The 15,804-nt window shown below is 36.3% G+C and overlaps 1 protein-coding gene across 1 annotated transcript in view; it reads left to right on the top strand.

Moving 5' to 3' along the window:
* SLCO4C1 (solute carrier organic anion transporter family member 4C1) overlaps positions 1-12,991 on the top strand; it is a gene marked incomplete at both ends in the record, with an annotated part of 32,849 nt that extends 19,858 nt beyond the window's left edge. The window contains 6 exons of the mRNA XM_080362102.1: positions 155-350; positions 5,111-5,264; positions 7,415-7,602; positions 9,569-9,633; positions 11,498-11,635; positions 12,867-12,991. Coding sequence (XP_080218228.1) covers positions 155-350; positions 5,111-5,264; positions 7,415-7,602; positions 9,569-9,633; positions 11,498-11,635; positions 12,867-12,991 — 866 coding nt within the window. The remainder of the gene's footprint in view (positions 1-154; positions 351-5,110; positions 5,265-7,414; positions 7,603-9,568; positions 9,634-11,497; positions 11,636-12,866) is intronic.
* Positions 12,992-15,804: the final 2,813 nt, after the last annotated feature.

Below are 15,804 nucleotides of genomic sequence, written 5' to 3'. Positions count from 1 at the left end.
TGACTGCATCTTTAGATACAAGTATTTGTTATGTTGTGGGGTTTTTTTGTTTGTTTGTTTGTTTGTTTGTTTTAACATGAAATTGCATTCTAAATTGCTTCACTAGTTATATCTTGCATTTTTGTGTAATTGCTGGTGTCTTGTTTTCCTCTAGGGCTTGTATTAATTCCAGCAGCAGCATTAGGCCAAATCATAAGTGGCGTTTTGGTTTCCAGATGCAAAATGGATTGCAAAAGCATAATCAAGTTTATGATAGGCACTTGTTCTGTGGCCTTACTGTTAAACACAGCGTTTTTACTTGCTAAATGTGGGAATGAACCGTTCGCAGGTGTCTCTGAAACATATAATGGGTAAATACATTTTAATGCACTTTTGGGTTTGGTATTAATATTTAAAATAAATAAGCTACATCACAGAATACAAAACATTTTTAAATGTTATATTTTGCCTTGGTGTATGAAACTGAAATGTTTTATGGTACTCTAAAATCTCGATTTTGAAATCTTTGTAATAATGTCATAGACAAGAAAACATAATGATATGTTGCCTGCAAAATGTGTTGAGCAGACTGGTCCTGCTCAATAAAAAAAATCCCAGCTTCTGTAACCATTCTAGGTGTAGTAGTGACAGTGTTGACTACAGCTAATTTTGTTTGTTGCAACTTAGACTAATTTAAATTTTTTTCCCCAGAAAACCAAAGACCTTTTAGCACCAGGTTCTAGCATGTCTAGCCTCCATTTAAAAAGAATGCTTTCTTTTTTCCTGATAAAACGGCTTATAGAGGTAGAAATTTAATACAAACAGAGCATAGCTCAGTGACCAAAGATGAAGAATAAGATGGTGGACTAACATGGTTAACTTAAATATAATTCAAAATATTCTTGGCTAACATGTATAGGAAAGACTTCTCTAAACAATTAATACTTAAACGCAATTCTCATTCTGAATGAGAATTCAGTCTGTTGCTCATTTCTAGATATTTGTAGTAATTGTGAAAGAAATTCTAGGATGAATGTTCTTCCTGTTGCTGTGTACAAAGCTTACTCTGGAAACTGGTATGGCAGTAGGGGAAAAATATAAGAAAAATAAAAATGAAGCAAGATGAAAAATAAATATCTGCAAGCACAAGCATTCTTTAGAGAATGGATTTCTAGGTCCACTTTTAAAACTTCAACATTGAATATATTTGATCGAATCACCAAAATAGGCACTATGTTGTATAAAATGCCCCGTCATGCCTCATTAAGGAATTAACTGTAAGTTTATAATGCTTAAATTCTAATAGTTTTAAGTAGGATAATCAGTGTTTAAGAGCAAGAAGAAGGCAGCTAGCTGTGCAAAAACTGTGCTCTTGAGTGCTCAGTTATTCTGACATGAGTTGTCAGAGCCAGAGGCAACTCCAGCTGTTTGAGGTTCTGCCAGAGAGCCAGGTGCTGTTGTGCAAAATAGCTCTAGTAGGCTGGTAGCTAGGGACTACTAGATGGTGTTTGAAAAAATCATAAGCAAGAGCAGCATGCTGTACAAGTGGGTAAATAACCTACCAATACTTTTTTGTTGTTTTCCGTAAACCCCGCATTTTAGAAAAGGGTTAAACACCTTTACCTTGTACAAAAGCAGAATCTATAAGTTATACACTAGTGCATAAAAAGGCATTTTAACTTAAGTAGGATGAGGAATAGGATTTTACTGACATAACACCATGAAGTGCACCATGATATGCAGAAGATGGGTTGAGGAAGAAATTGGTTTTGTATCCTGTAATGCACATCCGGTTTGGTAATACTTTTAGGGAAAAATGATAAACATTTAATCAATCGTTAGCTATATAATTTCATCACTTGATTTTTATCATGCTTTTTGACTGCATTAAAATTAACATGTAACAAATAGAAGACTGCAGAAAAATCACATCTTACTCATGGAGGCAACTAAGTGCACAAATGTCACAGAGTATGAAGGCTACTAATTTTCCCAGGTCCTTTAATGGAAGTGTTGACATAAACATAACTGACAAGTATTAAATTTTTTTTTCCCAAAAAATACAAAGTTACTTGAAAGAGGAACCGGATGTCTTTCAGGTCTTTCATTTAGGTAAGTGTGAAAACAGTAGAGTAGATAACCTTAGCTTAATGAGACAGAGATTCAGAGTGTTTGGAGGCAGCAGTGATTGAAGACATTCAGACTTTGTTTTCTAACAGGGTAGAAATTTCATGCCATGATGCCTTAACCATTCTTTTGTATTTCTTTTTCCAGAAGGTATATAAAATGAATAAACCAAATTATGTATCCTGGTGACTGGGGAAAAAAAAAATCCTTAAAGCCCAGCTCTTTGATAGCTCTTTGAAATTCTTCTGTTAGTTGCCTGGCTTTTTATAGCCTATGTTGTGCTGAGCCCCACTACCGCCATGCTGGTCTGGCTAACTTAGGGAGACTTTCACACTCTTAATGAGCTCAGGGGAAAACATTTACACCACAAATCGGTCCACTCAGCTGACATAGCTGTTTCTTTTCTGTATAGCTTTCTTTGCAATAGCCCAAGTTACCATTCATACTGATTCCAACTTTACAACATGCTGTATCAATTGACAGTATCTGCAAAGGCTAGTGTTGACATTTGACACTTAAAACATAGCTCTGCTATGCTTCAGTGTCTGAAAAGAAGGCTAGCTATAAGATTACTGTGGACACCTTAGAATTGTGAAAATTAGGATACAGGTGTTGTGGAAAGTTTATAGTAAAATATTGAGCAAAAGCATCTGTGTGTAGCAACTGAATACTTAAAGAGGCTGTATAGATAACAGTATGTGAAGCTATCCGTATTTCTATACCAGGTCCTATGATAATGAGCAGCTGACAGTAGGTACAGCTGAATTGATTTATGTCCTACATTAAAGGCAGTTAAATTTTATTTTATAGGTTTGTGTAACTTCAGCAGTTATGTATTTTAAGCGTTGCTGAAGATCTCTTATCTACAGCAACTTGGAGTTAACCAATCCTGAAATAACTCTCTCTACTTAGTATCCATTTTATCTAATTCACTGTTATATGTTGGACCATAGCTTGTTGGACATGTGACCTGCATCAGAATAGTTAGCGGCACTAATATAGTGCCAGTTCTGAAACTGTTTTCCATGAAGCAATAAGCAACTAAAATAAGTAGTAGCAGCTTTCACACATTTGTAAGCTTGTGGAAGAATAGCCAAGCCTCTAATTCCTGCTTATGCTACTGAACAAATGCTTCTGAAAGAATAAATTATCAGTGCTCTGAGAGTTGAGTTGGAAATTGATACAGATTCATTTTTGTGGAGATTTTTTAAGAAATCCTTCATGGCAAGTATTCTCTTTCTATTGAAAAATAACCTGGAAGTGTCAGGTTGAGGAAAGCTTTTGTAAATTTAGTACAGGAACCACATGAGTTTGAGATCACTTTTGAGTTCATATGTAAATGAACAGAGTATATTGTTTGTGGTAGCTCTGCTTATAATTAAATTAGGCTATAAGCAGAACTAATGTAGTTTATTTGAAGTGTTTACTAGACTGAGTAATTCTTTTTGCCAAATTATTTAACCCAGTATTTCTTTGAAAGCTTGAACAGAAATGCAGCAATTATTTCTGTAGGTCAATTCATTCACACAGGTCTCTGGGAGTCCTTTTTTTGTTTTGCTGTGAAAAAATACCCAAACTATAGCGCTCTTAAAGACCTTGTAATGGCCTCATCTGCTAGCCATCTTTAGAAAAATGAGGTTAGAACAAGAAAGTCCATGTCATAAAAACCTATATACACTAAAGTGTATTTCTTCATTATTTTAATAATTTTCTCTGACCATGCGTAACTACAGGTTCAGTCTCTCTTTGTAGGTCAGGGGAGAGAGACATTGTCTGCACATGTAAATAAGACAAAGGTTGCCACTGATTATGATTAAATACTTCTAGGCCTGGCATGCCTCATAGGGTAACAAGGCACTGTATGAACAAATCTGTGGTTAACTAATTTGGCTATGGTGCACTGTAGTGCTTTAAGCCAGAACAAGCTAGCTTTGAAGAATGAACTAATGTAACTGAGTAGGATTCAACTATACTACTACCAAATTAAGTATATATATATGTGGTTATGATATCCCCAATATTCCATGTGCAGTTTGAGTTCTGTGTAAATAACCAGCTAAATTCCTAGATAAATTATTTCTCCTTATTGGATTTCTGAGCATCTTAAATTCTCTTAAAGAAATCTGCCTTTTAGGTGATGAATCTGGAACTTTCAGTTTACAGTATAATATTTAAACTGCTGTCAGTGACAGTATCCTGGTTTCAGCTGACTGAATCCTTAACCTGTGAAGCTTCTTTACTGATTAATGCACTACTATTGGAAAAGCAAAGGGCATTTTTATTCTCTCCAGTTATATCTTAGGAAGGTCCTCCCACATCACAAATTTATTTTTGATACTAATAATATAGTGGGACTACTTCAAATACAGCCACACTATGGCTTATACTGGAAGTAAAGACCTAAATTGGCAGTAGTTATAGTAAGCAAGACTTAAATTAAATTCTCTTCTTCATTACTTACTCCCTGAACAGCCAGAGGTAATTCTTTTGGGTGTAATAAAATTAACTGTATGTCATGGCACTCTGCATATCAGTGTTAAAAATAATAAAAATACAGTGGGTTTCCAACTGGACTTGAATCCAAAACAGGAAGAAGACCATTTAATATGATCCATAGAGTAAAGAATACTGAATACTGCTTTTAATCTTGTTGCATTCTTTTTAAAACTCTAAATTGAACAAATTCAAATGTGTCGGTGTGTGGGAGAGAGGAAAGTTGGATTGGGACACAGAATTTCATCATCTGTTTTGTGAATGGAAATTGGAGGAATAATCTATGGAAGTAACAATAGCACACACAAATACAGAATAAGTACAGAATAAATGGAAATTTCCTCTAGAATTGTAGCTGCTAGGAATATGGCTTATTTTTAAACAATTTAGTGCATGAATCACCTGAATTGAGTATTTTGAGATGTATTATCCTATAAATACTGCATTACTTAGTTCTGTATGTGCTGTTTAAAATTACTTTATTAAAAGCCTATTAACTTTTACCTTTCAGAACAGGTGTGCCAAATAACTTAACAGCACCATGCAATGCTAATTGCAGCTGTTTGCGCTCAATGTACTACCCGGTTTGTGGCAGAGATGAAGTCCAGTACTTTTCTCCCTGTTTCGCAGGATGTTCATCACATCTTTTTAACAACATAAAAAAGGTACTTAACGCTATGAAGATAGCTCACATGGTTTGTTCTGGTTTCCTGCAAAATGTGTTTTATATTGAAAGCATTCTTCTACTAGTATGACAGGAAATCACAGTATTTCTGAATCTAAGTTGTAGTTACTACAAGAAAAATTGGTATGGATTGGAAATACAGGTCTAAGTAGGATGAAATGCATCAGAATCCAATACTCTCTGATCAGGTGCTTTTAGATGCTCCTCTTGTGGAGGATGTGATGTTCAATATCTTATTTATTTATGTGAGGACAGCTGATGTTACACAGGATTTCTGATTTGGCAGTGTGATACAAACTATACTGAAAACACAATGCAAAGGGAATTTACACTTAGGAAAATACACCAATTGCAATACACAGTTCAGTCACAATACTAGTGTGATTCCCATTACCAGTGTCTGACCTGCTCACCATCATGATGCTCAGCCTCTCCAACCCCCACATATGCTTTCCCAACAACTGAAGCCAAGCTCAAACCCATTGCTCTTTGAAATTCTTCTGTTAGTTGCCTGGCTTTTTATAGCTTATGTTGGGCTGAGCCACACTCCTGCCATGCTGGTCTGGCTAACTTAGGGAGACTTTCACACTCCTAGTGAGCTCAGGGAAAAACATTTACACCACAAATTGGTCCACTCAGCTGTTTCTTTTCTGCGTAGCTTTCTTTGCAATAGCTGTGCTCTCTCACAGTCTGCATTGTTCTGTGAGCTTCATGGGCACATAACCCTTTTCCATTTACTCTGAGTCTTCTTCCATTGTAGGGGTTTATTGGTCAGCAGGGATGTGAAAGGAGTGTAGAAAGATCCTAAAAGCGGGCAAGCTGAACCAGAGGGTGCCTCTGGGGGCCAGTGTCAAATGAAAGGAGATATTAACTCAAGAAAATGTAGGAGACTGACTACTTCTTACTGTGAAAGCTTCACACTTCACTGATGTATTTTTTTTTTTTTTAATTTGAAAACAAACTTTGGATGTAAATGAAGAGTGTAAAACTACTGTTTGTTGGCCTGCTTACAAAAGCAATCTTGCTTAAGAGTAGAGCTCACCTCTCTTCCTGTCAAGCACAGCCAAATGTAAAAAAACAGCCTGTTCATAGACAAGACTGTCAAGCTTGATATGGGACTTACTAACATCGCTGAAGAATGTGAACTTTTGTGGTTTACAGTTTGTTCTGTTTGTGTTCTAACTAGATATGTGTTATATAAGCTTGAAAAGTAAGGCATGAGGTAATAGTGGCACAAGTAGATGTGAATCTAAAGAATGAAACTGGTTTAACTAACATTTTCTAGTAGTCAGGAGAGTTCAAGGTTTTTGATGTGTAATGTTTGAATTGTACAGAAACAAACAGCAGTTTTGGTTAATAAACAGTTAACATGAACCTATTTCGGTTTTGGAAAAAATACTTTTTGAGAGTCATGTAAGATAGCTTCTGCTGTAAGGTAACTGCAGCTTTTGGCTATACTTTGTTCAGAAGTTACACCTTGCAAATGAAACCAGTCTCATACAGGGAAAGAAAAAAGAAGAGAAAAGGGACATTTTCTCCCTTCCTCCAACCCTTCACACTCTCTGTGGTGTTTATAACATTTTCAAAAAAGCAATTTGTTTGAAAAGTATATATTTTCATTTTTTAATATCAATATATATCAGTATTTAGAAAATTTTGTTTTTAACAGTGTAGTTTGCCCTTTCTCAATTGTATACAGTAACCAGCATTAACTTCACTGATTTGTAATAAGATTTGAGTGCAAAAATTAGCATTTCACCAACATTGGTGTTTTTGCATAGTTTTATGTACTGCATATGATTGTGCCTGTAACTCTAAAATCTTCTTTAGTTTTTTTGTGCTTGTACTTAAAAGCTTGCTTCATACAAAATGAATACCACTGTCTTTTTAGATAACAAAACTAAAAATAGCTTTTCCTCAGGTGACCTGAATTATTCAAGTTCTGATGAGCCAATTTCAAAAATGAAGGTTATAGTGTTATATTATCAGCAGGAAATGAACTGTTTCCCATACTGTACAGTCAGGATTTATTCTTGTGTTCAGTGTGGTGCAGAACCAATGAACGTCTGCCGTATTAGTGTCACTTATATAATTCTTAGAGCTAAATTTTGTTTTATAAATTACTTGTAGACATACCACAACTGTTCCTGTGTTGGGAAACCAAAAAGAGAAACTGGTTTGGAAGACTTTCTCTATCAAGCTGCCCCTGGGAAATGTCCAACACAATGCAAATTTTTATCTTTATTCCTGACCTTCTTCTTTTTTGCTGTTGTTTTTACATTTATGGCTGTTACTCCAACAACTGTGGCCATTCTCAGGTATGTTTTTGGGGCTGAGAAATAGGTAGCATTCTTGTGAAAACTCAAATTGGTGAAGTACTCTGATTTGTTTTACTTTGGAATGTGGGATTTTCTGTTGTAGTACTTTGTATAGAAAGCAGGCAGTACTCAAAGCAGAGGACAGTCATACACTGTTCACTGTCTCTAACATTTGGTTAGTAGGTACTGTTTGAATCTATTAAAAAAAAAATTCTTTCCCACTTGTAGCAAAATCCCTCTTTAATGGGAGCATTCCTGACTTTTAGTCAAAGCAAGAAGGAATAAAGTGCCGTGTGGTTGGATGAAGAAAATATTCAACTAGCCTGTGTATCAGTAGTGGTAGGATTTCCAATTGTATCAAGAAAAGGTCAAAATAGATACCAGTTTTGTATTATCAGCCTTTGATTCATGTCTCAGTTCAGAGTTCTGACTTGCAAAATTGTGATCTGTCAAGAGCTGTAGACTACCTTTCATGTGATATTGACATTATATGTATGGTAGTCATTAGTATAAAAAGTGACAGGATGTATGTGTCTGTTAGCCAGTGGTTTGACTGTCTTTCATACTCACGAAAACTAGATAATTTTTTGTTTTTTAAACAGTGTCCTCATTCTGAAAGTATAGCTGTTACACTTCATGTTGACATCTGACTTGTACCTCTAATATTTCTAGAGAGAGAAAGTTCATGGTGCATAGGTATACATGCACAGTGTGCATGATGCTTTGGGAGGATGTGGTTAGATTCTTTTTTTCCAACTTTCGAGGCAGGGAGTTGAGGAGGGAAATGATACACTGCAGCAGTGCTTTGTAGGAGCATCCTGTTCAGAATTCATGCAAATCTGGAATTAACACCTTGTCATAATAGTGTGGGGGCAGAATAATGCTGGAATGGTGCATTATCTTCAAAACTGAGCTAACACAGTTTTATTTAGATATTTCTAAGCAATAACATCTGGAATTTTGAATTATTATATACTACCAGTGAAATGGTTAAACAGTTTTTATGGAGCAGAGCACTTTAAATCTGCAAAAACTAATTTAAATTGTATATATGTATATTATCTTTTCAGTGGACCTGTTTTGTGTAGCTTTAGGTGTAAATGTGTGTGTTCGTGACAGTGTTCTAGTGCTAGACAAAAACACTTTCTCCTTCTTCTACTCACCTTTAGGGGTAGGGGGATCCTAACAGCTGCTAATAGCTGCTAATCTTGGATGTTGTTCTGTGTCTAATCCTTATACATATTCTAGAATAAGGGAATGAGTCCTGACTACTGTTTGTTTTTTAGCACTGACAGTGTTTCAATGATACAGTTTATATTTTTTTAAAAAGTGCTGAAACTAATCTGTATAAATTAAGTAAATTAGGCTGTATTTAATCTTTATGGTAGTATCTTTAGGACACTGTCAGGATAAAGTGTTTACTGGAGAAATATCTGAAAGAAATGGGTAGGCACTAAGGGGAAGTAAATTCTGCTAGTTATTAAATCAATATATCTATTTGTATAGAACAGGCCAAAACTGGTAGATCAGGTGACTATATAAAAAAATTATGGGAAATACCTTGTGCTTTGCTGAAGCCTAGTATCAATTAGTGTATTACTGTTTAAGGGATAGTAGCTCAGGATTGCATCCTATTGCTGTCCTTAATTCCTTGGTTCGTCTGTGGAAAAAATGTTCAGTAGTATATCGGGGTGCTGCTGGTAAGCTAGCTTTTTATTTATACTGTTCTGTTAAAGGAGTTCACTCTAAAATTCCTTGATGAGCTATACGAGTTGCTTCTATCTTTTCTCAAAATGCCTCTTGAAGTTTTTTGCTACATATTCTGCACATTAGACTTTTAAAATCGTCTACAATTAGAGGCTAAAAGAGTATATTAAGACAAAGCATATTTACTGAGGGACAAAGCATAGAAACAGAACAGTTAACACTTGTTTACTGAGTCTTAAACTGCAAATCTTGTTTACAGGTGTGTGCCAGATAAACAGCGCTCATTTGCTCTTGGAGTACAGTCAGTGTTTCTGCGAATACTGGGTATGACTTTCTTCTTGAAGCATTTCCCTCTGAATAATCTCCTTATTTGATGTTTTCATACACTTAAAAATAATGCACTAAGAATCTTTCAGAGGAGCTTGAAGCAGTCTGCATTTGGCTTATAGAGTACACTTGTTATAAGGCAGATGCTATTGAGATTCAAATTCCTCTTTAAATTGCGCATGCTCGCTTGTTTTTGCCTTTCTTGTTCCTATTGGCATGAGCAAAATAGAGGTAACTGTCATTCTTTCAGCAAATGTCACCTGCTGTCATTTCCCCCAGAAGCAAGCGTATCCTGAAAGTTGAGATGAGAAAGTGATGTAGTAGAAAACTGCTGCATGTAGTTGACATCTCAGGTTCCAGAAGTTAAAAGAAAGTGACCCAGTCTCATGCAGTTGTGTCCTTATTGGCCATGCCAGTATATTTTAAAGTGGATAGGTGGAGTTTTCCTTCTTCTCTCTTCTCTTTAATTCCTTTGACTAATTTTAGTCTTTATAGAAGTTGTAGATACTTCCACACTCTTATTTACTGGGTTTTATGTAGGAAATGTACTTAAATTCTAAATTTAAGCAACTGCAAGATCTCAGTAAGACAGGTGAATCACTTTAAACAAAACATAAAGCTACATCTAGGCATTCTCTGAACCACGCATTTGAATTTCTCAGGCATAGTTTAAACTCGTTTTAGTCTTCAACACTTTTTAAATGGCATAGGTAATTCAAGACTGGGTTGAGGCTCAGTTACTGTTCAGATTTTTATGTCAGTATTCAGTACTGTAGCCATTCCCTACCACTTGAGATCAAATATCTAGCAGCATGAGTTCTGCTTTGTTGTACCTCTTGAAACTCCAATTAATCTAAGTCATTCTACCAATAAAGCATAACAAGAGTAAACCGCACAGGTAGAAATTAGCTGGGAGGTGATGTTAAGTGTTGTATGAGGGCTTCCTTGTTCTATTTTACTCAAAGGTAAGATACCTACAGCCCAGTTTTAACTTTTGACTTCATTGTTGAGCATAAGATATAACTTGTTGCATTGCCCGTACTGACCAAGGCTTAAGGGGCAGCAACTAGCAGCATTAATATTAATAAGATATCTACGCTTGATAGATACTTGAGTAATCCCACAGGCATGCTAGACAGAAGAGCTAGCTGTAGTGAGGGCAGCTGCTTGTTAGCTCAAGAACAGTTTAGGCCTTAGGTAGATGTGTAGTGATGTACCTGGAGTGTTTATCATAAAATTGTCTATACCTGGCTGCAAAACACTTATGCTTCATAAAGGACTGTTGTAACAAAAATCATACAAATCTAATAACTTCTAGGCAGGAATAATTTTAAGTGCTACTAATTTTATGTGAATTTTTTCCTAGGAGCTTAACTACATTAGAGGGATGAAAAGAAATGTATAATTGAACATATTAACATAATATTTGGGGTTTGTGAATTTGGAACGGGTTAGTGTATGTGATCTGAGGAAAGGGACTTCTGTTTCAGTTAAAATCCTGTTTCCTGGATTAGCTGATTCCCCTTCCCCCCAATTTTAATAATACTTTTCCAAGTAAAACTGAGGAAGTTAGAAGAAGCTTGAGTCAAACTTCTTTGAGTCAACAAACTTCTTGCTTAATAAAGTGAAAGCTCTGTGAAGAATTGACACTCTAAGTATCCTAGCTATTAATTGGGAGCAATGGAAGATGAACACTTGCTATGTAATATGAGCCCCATGACTTTGATTAAAATGCTAAGTTTAGTGTGTGGCTCTCCAATTTTATCTTCCCTACCAGCTTGGCATTTCACTGTATGCAGCAAGACCAGGTAAGGCTATTCCAAGTAACTCAAATGTTCTGACATATTACTGTGTTTTTTAGGTACTATTCCTGGACCAATTTTATTTGGTGTTGCTATAGACAGCAGCTGTACTCTGTGGGATATTAATGAATGTAAAGTTAAAGGAGCCTGCTTGGTTTATGACAATAAAAGAATGGCTTATCTGCTGATGGGCATAAGTAAGTGATTACTTCTTGTTAAGTACATATACAAGATAATAGATATACTGACCTTGACTGCCATATGGGAATTATTTTAAAATAGAACATTACATTTTTATTTTTTAGCAGTAGTAATTTTTTTAAAACAAAACAAAACCAGAACAATGAGAAAAATGAACTTCCACACACAAAGAAAACAAACCAAACGAAAACCAACACAAAACAACCACAACTTCTTTTTCATAAATAGTAAATATCATGGAAGGAGCAAGGCTACATTAAATGGCTCTTAAAAATTACATTAAAAACATTTCTTTTTTTAGTAACATTAATACAAAACAGTTTTCCTTTTTGGTCTTTCTTCATTGGCACACTGAACATTATCATACTGAACTTCAAGGGACTGGCACACATTTCAGTCTTATCTGGCTTGGTCTGTTGTCAGCTTAAGATCTGAAAAGCTTTCTTCCTCTTGTCATATTTCAGTTCTTTTCGCTAAACAAATATTAAGAGCTTGAAAATCTTTTTGAATGCTAGTTGAAAGTTGTTTAATGATCTGTTCCCTTCAGGTGTGTGAGGTATGTAAGTCTGGGGAAGGGAAGGCAGGCTAAGCTTGAATCTGTGGTAACTGCTCTTGTCCTGTCTTTTAGCAAGTGTGATACAGTGCATAAACTGAATTACTAACATCTAATCTTGAAATTAAAAAAGCAGGACTCACAGCTTCAGGCTTCATTACTTCTCAGGCGTATTTGTCATAAAATACAATCCCTCCTCTTTTCCCCCACTCCTTGTCCCACTAAGTTGCACAAACTAGGTACTAGTTGCACCACTAGGTGCTAATGATGAGTAAATGGAACAACCTTTAAAGGTAGTTGAGGAGAGAATACTTAACAGGTTTTTACTTGGGGAGTTTTAGTTTGGGGCAAAGAGAATGCATTGAAGAACAGTACTGAAACAAGAAATAAGGAAGATTTGTACTTCAGATTAGAATGTGGTGAAAAAATACAGAACTGAAGTAATGGCAGTAGCTGCTGCAAGCAAGAACTGGCAGGCAGCTGGGGGTCTGAAGTCAGTTGGAACACTGCCTTTACCTGATCTTCACAGTTCATGTAAAATATGTTGAAGTTCACAGCAACCATTTAAATTCCTACAGTGTAATTCAGTATGTTAAACTTTATAAATGGCTGAAAAACTCTTATCTACTATTGAACACGACTGCAACAAGGACTCTTCTCTTCTTTGCATTCAGGTACTGCTTGCAAAATCATCACGATCATCTTTATTGTCATGGCAGCATGTTTGTATAAGCCTCCACCAGCAAGTGTAGCCCTGTCACAAAAGGATTCGGAAATGGTATCTGCTGTACACACATAATCAGCAAATTGGGGGTTTTCAAAAGAAGCCTATAAGAATAAGCACCATTAGATTGCTTGTACCAAAGTTCTTGTACACCATTATCTGGATATAAAAGATCATATTCAATTTTTGAACAACTTAAAATATTTGACTTGTAGTGTTCTCTAACTTCCTAAACATACATTTCAGTATTCAAAAAAAGTGACACTTAAATTTGCAGTCTCATTTTTAATCTCTAGTTTATAACTTAAATGAAACAGGGTGGAATCCTCTGAATTGGACTGACTGTGAGTCCCATTTTCCCCTTGCCTATAAAGTAATACTTAAGTGAGACTGCAGTGGAAGAAAACAAGTAACCTGGTATATTAAGGGGAACTGTGGATGTTTAACATGAACTTCAATGTGCACATAATCTGGGACAGTACCTTTGGGGATTTTGACTGTAGATACACTTGGGAGTGTGCAAGTATGGACATATTTAAAAAATATTTTTACGTGTTATCTTAATGGCATAAGTTTACTTTTTAGCATTTGTAGAAAAATGTGAATAATTATTATAGGAAAGCTGGGTTTGTAACAGCAAAATACTTGTTAAGTGCCTGAGTTTCTATCTGGAATATATACAGAAAGTTGCTGTCAAGCTGCTTTCTTTAAGCATTGTTAGTATTTTTCTATAAAATTTGAGAATAAGACATATTTTCTTACTACTTCTGTGTAATCTACATAACTTCTAACTGACTGAATTCTAGACTTCTCAACTCCAAGAAGCTGAATCCTAGCAAAGAATATGTATGCAAGCATCTAAAGTAGGAAAACATAGCTTTAATTGTTCCTTTTAACTTGCACATTGTGTGCTATTAAATGAATGTAGGGTACGAATTAGCCACTCTTACCAGATATTAAACTTTATTGCCTGCTACTGAAATATTATTCAATGCTGACTGGAAATTTTTAACAAGCAAGATGTCCTCTGCGCTTTCTTTACTGTGTTAATGTAAAATTTCTGTTGCACTGGCTATGCATGGCACTCTTTAAGTAGCCAGGTATACCCTTCTCATCTGGTTACATGGACTATACTCATTGACTATCAAAATTTTAAACAAGTGTTACAGCCAAGTATTATGCATATGTATTATGTTTCATCTGATTTTTTTAAATGCAGCTGTTTAAATAGAAGTTAAGTGTACAACTCAGGAAGAGGATCCTCTATAACCATTTAGAAAGAACTAGTCAGGAAATAAAGCAAAATAGACTATGCTGGCTGAAAACACAAGACTTAATGGATTTTGAAGCACAGGAGGAAGGGGGCAGAACACAACTGAATTTACTCTCACTCAATTTAGCTGAATGTCGGCTGGTAACCCAGTTTCCTGGTAAATGGGCTCAAAGCAAAATGGGTGACTCTGGTTGAAAACTAAATACTGGTCTTCCATAAAGTTTGGGAATACAACCTAAAACTCTGAATTCAGTTTGCAGTATGGTTTGTGTGTGGTATAGCAAACCAGTTAATTATTGTACTGATGCGCTGTGTGGTAGCTAAACTGCTAAACTTGCTTCTCTTCTTCTGTCTCAGGCTGTGAGTTTATAGTTTATGGTTTCTCCTGCTTAATGTGATTGCACAGATTACAAAACTTCTTGGGTACAGCAACAGAAACTTCCTCTTCTGAGGAAGTTATCAGCACTCTTAGTTGCACTGAAGTGGTTAATTGATTGGAGAAGGAAGGAAGTATGGCCATTGTGTAAGAATTACAGTTAATACTAAAGGCTGCTGCAATTTATAATCTATTCTATGACTTGTTAAAGATTACCCTTGCTAGTTTTGGACAAGCAGCACAATGATTAGGAGACCAAATATTTAGAACTGGATAAGTTTACCCATTTACCTTGTGTCAGCAATGTTAAATTAATAGATAAAACAATAGATAGTGGGCTGCAGTAGATGTTGTGTCAGAGGTTTCACTAAGTGAAGGTAAACATCACAGACAGACTGAACAAGTGTGTGTTAGTTGTTTGAACAGGAAGGGTGAATTAGAAGCTGCTTAAATGACTGGGCCTAGAGGGTCAAAGCATGAAGTCCAGTTCAAGTCAAGCCACTAGTGCTTTACCCTACAGATGAGTGCTAGGGCAAATCCAGTTCAGCCTCTTCATTAATGACCTGAATCACGGGATAAATTGTGTTCTGGAGGAGTGGCTGGTAGACCAAATGGTTGTGCTGCCATCCATAGGGACCTTGACAAGATGGAGAAATGGGTGAATGAGAACCTCATGAAGTTCAACAAGGGGAAGTGCAAAGAGCTGCACCCACGGACAAATAACACCATGCACCAGTAACATGTAGGGGTCCACCCAACTGGAAAGCAGCTCTTCAGAGAAGGTGCTTGGATTCATGGTGGGCAAGCTGACCACAAGGCAGCAATACACACTTTCTGGAAAAAAGGCTAATAGCATCCTGGGCCACATTAGGCAAAGTACTGCTGGTTAAGTTGAGTGAGATGATGCTTCACCTCTACTCAGCACCGATGGGGACAGACCTGGAGTGCCGTGTTCAGTTCTGGGCTCTCCAGAATGAGTACTGCAGACTTACTGGAGGGGGTATAGTTCAGGGCTACAAAGATGATTGAGAGACTGGACTATCTCTCATAGTGAGAGAGCTGGGGAAACTCTTCAGACAGGGGAGCAGAATGCACAGAGGGTACCTGAACCTTGAAGAGGGGGAAGGCAGACCTTATTAATGACCAACTGTATGGACAAGAGGTGGTGGACACAAAATGAAACGCATGAAGTTCTCTTTTTAACTATGAAGATGGTCAAACATTGGAATGGGTTGCCTG

The sequence above is a fragment of the Nesoenas mayeri genome, assembly GCF_963082525.1.
Source record: "Nesoenas mayeri genome assembly, chromosome: Z".
In the NCBI taxonomy this organism is placed as follows: Eukaryota; Metazoa; Chordata; class Aves; order Columbiformes; family Columbidae; genus Nesoenas; species Nesoenas mayeri.
Note: the sequence above shows the minus strand (reverse complement) of the source record. Positions and strands in the feature narration are given on the sequence as shown.